The following is a 9,871-nucleotide window of genomic DNA, read 5'->3' as shown; positions in this document are numbered from 1 at the left end:
TGTTTAATGTCACTAAATGATTTAATCCTATTATCGCCAAACATATACTCCACTACATTAATACTGCATTTCGACCATGTTTACAATTTTTCATATATATTTTTTTTTTAACCAACTAACAGTTTCTTGTTGAACCAAATGGAAGCTTTGGTTGACAGAAAAGGACAACTATTAATAAGTTTGTAAGACCTTGCCCATGTTTCTTGTACAAAGGTCAAGACTGGATCATCATGGGGAGTCCTTCTAGGCTTCTAATGTACTTGGGGCCTCAAGCCCTTCTTCTATGTTCACCCATGAAGGCCTCTCATCTGGGAAAGTGTAAAATTTGCTTAGAATAATTCAGATGAAGAGGGCGCATATCCTGCCGATGGATAAGGCAGGGGGGCGAGAGCCTACCCCCCTTCACAGGACGGGGACCAACTGGTGACGGTGGCTTAAGGTGGTGGCATCCACAGCAGAGTAACGAGAGGACCATCGACCTAGGACTGTGATGATTAGAGCGGACGCTCTCAGCATCTTCGTGGTAGCAAGGCTGAAGAGAAGATGCCGAACTGCGTCGAAAGCAGGGACACCTTACAGAACCTCCTCATGGGACGAGGACCGGCCAGCGATGGAGGCTGAAGTGGAGGCGGTGGGGGCGTCGACACCAGCGTACTCTAGTCAGCAGGACAGCAGAGATAGACAGAGGGTTTACAAATGAGCGGGCAGGCATCCTATTGGCTCCAGAGCCGTAGCTTAATATACAGCTCTGCTGGGGCTGTTGCAGTGCTGACCTCTTGTGTCAGGAGGAGGCACTGCAGTCTCCTTTGTTTTGTTTTGTTGTATGGGTTCCTCATGAAAATTTGCAGACTACTGGGTTACAACTTACTTGACCTCGGCATCGTACGCATGCCATGATACAGTCATGGATGACTTATAAACATTATGTCATACATGTTTATGGTCATGAAAAGTTGACATTGTTTGGCCTGTCTTTACCAAAACTGAATGTCACTCAATGATTACCATCATACAATTTTGACATAATGTTTATGCCAGGTCCATAAATGTGTTATGATGACACTGTTATTGCACCGTCATGTCATATGTATGATATCAGAGTCAATAAAGTGTTACCGACTACTGAACTACCCAGCTGGTTGCCTGCTCAGCCCAGGACGATGTGAAGTTTAGATTAATATAAGCCACCACTGTCACACATGAGAAGAATGCATTTGGGTGAAGAAAATGTAAGCCTCAAGAACGTGGTTTAAGGTAGCCTATTGTTGTTTGAGAGAACAATAACTTAGCATCAATGTGGCGCCTTTTAGTCTTTTATAGTAAACCATATTGTGTTGTAAACCATAACACCAAATTTTTGCCATGGCCTTGATGTTGTAAGCCTGTGACAAAATCTTTTTTTTTTTTTAAGTCAGTATAGTGTTTAGGCTACTGTAAGGTTAGTAATTTAGCTTCAAGTATTAACAGTATCTATGCATACTGTATATGTCTGACAGTGGTTTGAAAATGTTTTCTATCTTTCCACATGGTGAGGTTGTGAAAGTTATAAATCTCACCTGAATCAAAAAAGGAAGACTTGGTGGGTTCTTTCCCTATGATGCTTTTCTGTAAAAGAAAATGGGCATTTATTTAATATGGTTTATTGTACTGCATGGCTGGAATGCTCATAAGGCAGGGATGTCAAATAAGGCCTTGGGGCCAAATTTGGCCCGCAGAGTGATTTTATTTGGCCCGTGAGATCATTTCAACTGTGTATTACAGTTGGCCCACATACACCATAAATATACAGGCCTAGCGTAATAAGACTTGAACGTGACATTTTGCGTGTCACAGGCCAGTGAAACAGCTCACACCCATATGTAACATACAGGTTGCATTTCAATATGCAACCTTGCGTGCTCCACTTGTGCTTGTGGCCTCACGTTTTGCTGATTCTCTGCCTCCGTGGAGAAAACAATTAAGTTTCCCCGCTGTCAGCTTAGCCACAACCATTTTTGGAGGACTATTCTTCATTCACCATCCAGTTTGCAAATGAGAAAATTACTTAACAATTGAGCTTTTGCGAGATATTGAAATATAATGCTGTTGTCAGTGATGTCATCACAACATATGACTTCCTGGTACGAGGGCACAAGCACAAGTGGAGGAGGCAAGTTCACATATTGGAATGCACTCAGTAGTAGGTGCAGGCACACTTGATTTATGATGGCAATCTGTTTGTGAAATTTAAATGCGAGTATTTCATGTGTGTATGCACAATTGTTTAAAATGAATACAGAGTTTGGCCCACGATCAGGTTGCAGATTTAGATTTTGGCCCTCTGCCATAAGGCATGGCATTTGCCTAGTGGAGTGTTGATGATTTTGGCCTCCTCCCTCCCTCATAACAGTGGTATCAGTTGTCATGTTGCTACCGCTGATCTCTCCGAGTCAGATTTAAATTTTAGCTGTTGTGGTCAAAATAGCCCATAGATGACTAAAACGTCACAGGCTTAATTGTCTCTCTCTGACCGCCTGACCGACTGGTTTTGGCTAAAAATGCCCGGCCTGATTTTTCATCTCAGTCCAGCCCTATTTACTGTGATAGTGTTTCATAAAAGCTGTTATTTAAATTGTGATAATTTAAGTCAGCAAACTTTCAGGTTCCTACAAAACCATATAAGAAATACTTCAGAACTGAGCAAGTATGTTTTGCTGTGTCTTCTCGTGGTGTGGCAATGTCGAAATGAAAGCTATAAGCATTTCTCATGTAAAATGACACAAAACGAAAGAAAGCTATAAGAATGAGCAATGAGTTCTTGAGAAGTACAACCTACACTTGAAGTTTCTTTTTTTGTGTGCTCTGCTGGTTCCCATTGCATGAAAGCTGAACATACCAAGAACTTCACTCTTTTAAAGTGAACGGCAAACTGCTCTGTCTACAAGGATAATAATTCTGTTTTATGATAATCACAGTCTACAACAGTCTCTACAGAATCTCCCTTGCCCTTTTTCCCCGTGATTATCTCAAAGCAACTTTTGCTTATGTTTAACAACCGGGGCCGCCGACCGCTCTTAGCAGGACAAAGTCATCTGGAAGTGCCCCAAGTTTTGTCAGAAAAGAAATGACATTACGATTTGTGTGATTGAAAAATATGAACTTCAGCTGAATCTTGCTGTAGCTTAATTAGCCAGTGAATTCACTGTCTGCTGTCTAGGCATGGCAGTTCAGGCAGGGGGTTTACCTTGATTGCTTCATGACTTGACATCCTCTTTCTTTCAAGGAACTGGTCCTCTGCACGCACCATGGTGGAATGAACTTTGTATTGGAATATTAAGGGACTGGTTCTTGGAGTGAGGGGAATTCTGCTTTTCCTTTGAAAATATGGGGTGTCTCCCTAGATTTTGTGTTTAAAAGTTTGTTCAGATGCTGACACTCTTTAGTCCATCTGCTGTTACGGCGTTCATCTCAGTTTTTCTGTCTGAGTACGAGTGCGAATACATCTGTACAGCATGGCAAACCTGACTGCATTCTCCTTACTGCTACTGGTTGTCTCAGTGACATTGGTCAGCTCCGGTAAGTGAAATATCTTCTTTTGATGTGACTGTTTTATGACTCTGAGGAGGTGACTGTTTTTTATTTTTAAAAGGATCTAACTTAATGCGATGTTGAATTTTACAGGGCCGCCACACATTAAGTCATCTAGTTGCTGCCCTCGTCTCTACCGTACGAAGATTCCAGAGAAGATGGTGGTGTCCTGCCAAATCACAGACAGCTCATGCTACAAGAAAGCTTACGTGTGAGTTGAATACTTCAAATGGCAAAAAAAAACACTAGAAAGACTATTTATAAAGAACTGAATATGCAAACACACAACTGCAACTGTTGTGAAAATGTGCTGTGACTAAATATATTTTTATTAACACAATGTTTGTTTTGTCGAAATGCAGGTTAACAACAAAATCTGGGAAACAATGGTGTGTCGACCCCGAGCTGAGTTGGGTGAAGAAGATTGTTAAAAAGTGCATGGATGTCCCATCAAAACAATCACCATTATGATTAAATTTGAATATGTGTATTTATGCCACTTGTAAATGCTATGTATGATCACCCATGTGTAAATTAAATGTATGTTGTTACACAATATTTTGCCTGTGTACTGTTTCACTTTCACTTCCACTTGCCTGAAGGAAATGGAGTCCTCCCTGCCTGCATATAGGCCTACCATAGAATATAATAACAATCTATGTCTCCTCATACGGCTGCACAGTAAATTCTGCAGTGCTCATTTAACACTTAGAGAGTTCATTTGAGTCCATTTGGACTTAAATGAACTCTGTAAGTGTTGAATTAACACCACAACATTTACTGTGTGGCATTAAAACAAATACGTAGACTTATGCCAGACACCTTGACTTTACTATAGCACCACTGGCCTGTGCTGAGTGAGTTCACATAGTGATACTGCTGCTGAGATAATTAATGGTTGGTTGATTGTTTATTTGAGATTAATACAGAAAGGGAGGATTGGATTTGTCTACATATTGACTGTTTTGAGTATCTGTTAAGAGAGAAGAATAAATGGATGTTGTAAAGAGAAGTGTGTGTGTGTGTGTGTGTGTGTGTGTGTGTGTGTGTGTGTGTGTGTGTGTGTGTGTGTGTGTGTGTGTGTGTGTGTGTGTGTGTGTGTGTGTGAGACCAAGACCTTGTAGAGAAGTCCGTGGCCTTCAAACATGTAGTTTAGATTTAAAGGCTGTATCTAAATAAATGGTGAGTCACAATGTTCTCTCTGATAATTGAGAGAGCTTCCAAAACATCTGACTGAATCACAACAAAACTTGATTATACGTGCTGGATTGTTTAACTGCAGCACGCACTGCAGCATGTGTTGGCCTCTTTGTATCAAAATAAATTGTATTCAATGTATTTTGACAACGTGCATAGAGAGTGCACATGCACTACTGCACATCATGAAGCACTGTGGTGCACAAGGTGGCAGTATGGAAAATGTTCATACAGTTTGGCAAATGATTGGCTCTTATTAGCAGAAGAGGGGAACATTTGAAGAGCTCTTTTCCAAAACGCTATATCCACCATTTTTGACTTTTGGCATTTTAATATTGGAATTGACTGATAAGAAGTCCCATCATCTATGTGTGAATTCTTGCCATTCAAATGTTTTGAGAACATACTTTTTAAACCTCTATAAAATCAATTTTTCAATGCAATTCAATGGAATGTACAATACAAAAATGAGAATTTCCTAACATTCTATAAAATGGATATATCTCATTTTTGAAAAGAGCTCTTCATTTGCTGGATTGCCCCTATTTTGCGTTATAAAGAGAGCACACCCACAACCCTAGTGATGGTAGCTCCATGGTATAGAATTGTATGAGATTAAAATTGATATTGAATAATTGTGTATTTGAGAGCAGGGTATGGCTGAATGCAAACTATGGATTAAATTAAATTCTGGATTAGGCTTTTTTAGTGGCAAGCTACACAAAAGCTATTTGCTTGTGCTAGCCTAGCACCAGCTTCCTCTGGAATTACAGGGACTGCTTGGAATATCAACAAGTAGGCCTATCTCTGCATGTTTACAATACTCACTCGGAAAAAGGGTCTTACAGTAGGCCTATAAATGTCAAAAATCCTGGAATGTCACCTTGAACTCTACACTTTTTATGGTGCCCTCATATACTGTAACTCCAGTGGTGTAGTGTACGTGGAACGCCGGTATACGGAGTATACCCACTTCTAAATTTCAGGGATTTCAGTATACCCACTTAAAATTGATTGATCCATTGTTTTGAATAGCACAAATATATACAGTATACCCACTTCAAAAAAATCTCAAATATACAGTATACCCACCATAAAAAAGTAGACTACACCACTGTGTAACTCCATACTTTTTGCAGGGTCAAACCATGGGCCCTATCCTGGAGGTCCCCCACTTGACTCACACTGGGTTCACCTCCAATAGCCTCAGGACAAGCCATCCCACTTCTCACAGTATTTTTTAGCGAGAATGTTGCCCCGCTTGACCTTGAACTAAAAAATACAGAAAAGAGAAGAGCGAAGGCTGCCCGGTTGTCAATATTCAGTTTGCCGTCTTATCTTTAGCCTCTTGGCCTCGAACTAGGCCTTCAGTGTATCGTGTGTGCATGTTGACTGCTATGCCAAACAGTCAGGCCCCTTGGTCATAATGTTAGAGGAGAGCACGGCAACAGTATTCACTCTGTCTACGCCAATGAATATCAATTACACACATACAGGTATGTCATATTTCAAAGTTGGAACAGGTTCGCACACTACATAAGACACTAAGGTCAAGCACAAGGAGTTTAAAAAAGTGTTTTTTGTCAGAGCAGAGTAGAGCACGCTGCCATCATCAGTGCTCTCTGTGCTCACACATGTGTCACATAACATGTCATATGTTCTCATGATAGATCGTTTATATTTCAAATTTTAACTTTGACTGTTTGCAAGGCTTGGAAATGGTGGCCACATAACAATTCTGGGGAAATGATGCAATGTGTTAAAATCAAATTCTGAGGGATTAAGAACATCCTTCCCGATCTGTTTTCTCAGTTTCATTTTTATGATTCTCTGCATGAGTCTCCATAGTTCCTCTGTCATTCTTGGCAAATGCAGGATACAGTACTGTTTTTTCCAATGTTCTTTAGAGCTTAAATTTCAAATTAGTTCATGAAAGTGATTAAAGGCTGGTCCTGCTCTTACTTTTGAAGCTGAGGAAAGGTCAGTGGTCACAAGTTAACCCAGTAAGACAGTGTTCCACTGGCGGAACGGAGTGCATTATGGGGCTACATGAGTAGTTGAATAGACGATGTATGAAGTGAATTCAAGTGCAATAGTTGCAAATGAAGTTGGTTTGAGAGCAGAAGTTGTCCATTTGGATTATACGGACTGGACATTCACATTAAAAATATTTCTCTGTATATATTTGAACCTATACATTATTTTAAATAATGCAATGAAATTATACTTACTTAAAACTCATTTCTACATATTGGCCTTTGCTCCCTAGTTTCATCTTTTTTTTCAGTTTTTTCCCCTTATTTTTATTTACTTATTTTTCTTTATCCATGTAATTTTATCTTATTCACTGTGGAAGGCCTTTTGTATCTTATGTGTTTTATTCTTACTGCTGACTTTGTCTTGTTTTTTAATCAAATTCTTAGTATTGCTTAATTTTAGTATTTTAGTCTTCAAGTATTGGCAGAGGACGCGCTCAACTTCTTGGAAAAACGAAAGTCTTTGGGTGCGAGATAAAAAGCGTCAACTTAAGGAAGAAAAATCCGCACTCACAAACTGCGTCTCATTATTTATTTATATTACCACCATGTCCAAAAAGCAAACGCGTTTCGGCTAACAAGCCTTCATCAGTGCGTGGTATTTTAGCATCAGTATTTTAGTCTGACACTGTACAGCACTTTGGTCAGTTCCTGCTGTTTAAATGTGCTTTATAAATTAAACTTACTTACTTACTTACTATATTTTGGGCTTTGCTATTCTCCCCTAACAATTGGGTTGGCCAGAATAGTACACCACTCTGGAGTGCTCATAAGGTGTGTGTGTGTGTGTGTGTGTGTGTGTGTGTGTGTGTGTGTGTGTGTGTGTGTGTGTGTGTGTGTGTGTGTAATATGTGTGTGTGTGTGTGTGCGTCTGTGTGTCTGTGGCTGTATGTGTGTGTGTGTGTGTGTGTGTGTGTGTGTGTGTGTGTGTGTGTGTGTGTGTGTGTGTGTGTGTGTGTGTGGGTGGGTGTGTGGGTGTGTGTCTGTGTGTGTGTGACCATGCTAATGCTAATGAGCATGCATGCATTTGTGTTAGGTAAAGGTGCAAAACAGCTGAGGCGTCACAGTCCACTGTCATCGTTATTTTTTAATTCTTTTCACTTCAGTTCTTCTTTTTGTCCTTCAGTTCCTCTTTATCTCTAAATGCTAAACACACATTGCATTCCATTCTTTTTCTGTGAATTATTCTCACACGTCAACTGAAAGATTCCCCCTCATCCTCAGAATGTGTGTGTGTGTGTGTGTGTGTGTGTGTGTGTGTGTGTGTGTGTGTGTGTGTGTGTATGTGTGTCTGTGTCTGTGTGTGTATGTGTGTCTGTGTGTGTGTGTGTGTGTGTCTGTCTGTCTGTCTGTCTGTCTGTCTGTCTGTCTGTGTGTGTTCATGCTGAGTGTAATTACAGGCATTTTAATGGTCACTGAAGAGACAATACACTATCTCTAGTAGGGCTGCACAATTAATCGAAAATAATCGAAAATTGGGATCAATCGTGATATCGAAATCGTGATTTCAATCGTGATTTAATCGTGGCAATAGTGACCTGCCTTTGAGCATCTTTGAAGTCAGAATATACTGCCAAGCTGGTGTTTCTAGCCATAAATGTGTCCACCTAAGTTTCATGCTATTGTCTTTTACATAATCATTACAATTCAGTTTTATTTTATTTGTCCCGTATGTAATTTATTCTTGGTTATATTTCATCATTATTTTTTATGATTTTAAATAAAATTCTGCAAAAAAATGATAATCATGATTAATAATTGTGATTCCGATTTTGACCCAAATAATCGTGATTATGATTTTTTCCATAATCGTGCAGCCTTGATGTCTAGCCTCGCTCACCATCTTACATACTTCCGCCAAGAGACTTGGCTCCGCACTACGTCTGGTAGGCTACCTGTTTTCTGTGGAGGGATGTTGAGAGGCAGGATTTGGCCGGTGTTCTGACAAACGGTCCTACGTTGCAATTTTATCCTACAGTAGGGTGTTCTGTCAGACATGTCTGTTAAACGGTCCTACATTGACAAAGATAGACGTCAGACATGTTTGTTCAACAACTTATGCTGATTTTTCCGAAAATTTCCTTCCCGCTTCCTGCAATCGCGTCAGATCAAACAACCCCCAGACCATGAATACGAAATGAAATGGTAGTATTATGGGATGGTCAGGGCCAGGCTACACTATCTCCATCCTTCATCATACTTTTTTCAGTTCCTCTATTTTTCAGGGGTTCCATGAACACTGAAGACACATTGCTTTCTATTCTTTTTCTGGGAACCTTTTTGAAACGTCAGCTAAAGGACTCTAACTTGTCCTCCAAGCTGGGACATGAGGGCATTCTATACCATGTAAAGGAAGAACATAATAGAGGAAGAACAACATAAAGAGGAAGAACTACAGGGGAACTATTTCGAAGAAGGGACATTTAAAATTGGTTAGGTGCCTTGAATTCGCCATATAAGAGCCCCCCTCTCCATTCACAGCATCCACACCATCACTGGTCTGCCCTGAAGCCACTCGTACCATTCAGCCTCAGATCAACTGAAACATCAGCTGCGTCTCTGACAACATGAGGACTGTCTTCATCACTTCTCTTCTGGCTCTAGCACTCATCATCTCAGCCAGTGCTGGTAAGTTGCACTTACTAAATATATGTATAGGCCTATTTCTGCATTTGGACATTATAATTCAAACTATATCCAGTATAGATCTATTGTTGGAGAGGTTTTAGGGAAATCTCTGCAAATTTATAATTGACTCTGAATTGTTTCCAGCCCCACGTTCTGTCACTACATCAGCATGCTGTCCAGATGTCTACAATGGCACTATTCCAGCAAACAGGGTGGCCTCTTATGCCTCAACCAGGAGCGACTGTGCCAAGAAAGCTCTTGTGTGAGTATTTTGAACTCTCTTGTAACAATAATGTGTTTATAGTGTGACAGTGACTTCTATAAGAAATTAAATTTGTCACTGTATTGTAGCCTATCTTTACACTTCTCTATTTTGAGGACACCTGACTTATATGACACGTCCAATTGCAGGTTCACAACAGTGATAGGAAAAGAGTTCTGCG

At 40.2% G+C, this 9,871-nt stretch overlaps 2 protein-coding genes across 2 annotated transcripts in view; both read left to right on the top strand.

Annotated features, from left to right (window-relative positions):
* Positions 1 to 3,442: 3,442 nt before the first annotated feature.
* LOC134446895 (C-C motif chemokine 24-like) lies at positions 3,443 to 4,086 on the top strand. The gene is made up of 3 exons (XM_063196186.1): positions 3,443 to 3,555; positions 3,661 to 3,778; positions 3,930 to 4,086. Exons 1-3 carry the CDS (start codon positions 3,492 to 3,494, stop codon positions 4,036 to 4,038), a joined length of 291 nt encoding a protein of 96 aa, XP_063052256.1. The 5' UTR covers positions 3,443 to 3,491; the 3' UTR covers positions 4,039 to 4,086.
* A 5,195-nt stretch (positions 4,087 to 9,281) lies between these two features.
* The window catches only part of LOC134446894 (C-C motif chemokine 2-like), an 814-nt gene continuing 224 nt past the window's right edge, over positions 9,282 to 9,871 (top strand). Inside the window, exons 1-3 of the mRNA XM_063196185.1 lie at positions 9,282 to 9,428; positions 9,573 to 9,690; positions 9,840 to 9,871. The exon at positions 9,840 to 9,871 is cut by the window's right edge and continues 224 nt beyond it. Coding sequence (XP_063052255.1) covers positions 9,368 to 9,428; positions 9,573 to 9,690; positions 9,840 to 9,871 — 211 coding nt within the window. The 5' untranslated portion in view covers positions 9,282 to 9,367. The remainder of the gene's footprint in view (positions 9,429 to 9,572; positions 9,691 to 9,839) is intronic.

The sequence above is a fragment of the Engraulis encrasicolus genome, chromosome 4 (genome assembly GCF_034702125.1).
Source record: "Engraulis encrasicolus isolate BLACKSEA-1 chromosome 4, IST_EnEncr_1.0, whole genome shotgun sequence".
NCBI lineage: Eukaryota > Metazoa > Chordata > Actinopteri > Clupeiformes > Engraulidae > Engraulis > Engraulis encrasicolus.
This window is presented reverse-complemented; position numbering and strand designations above follow the sequence as displayed.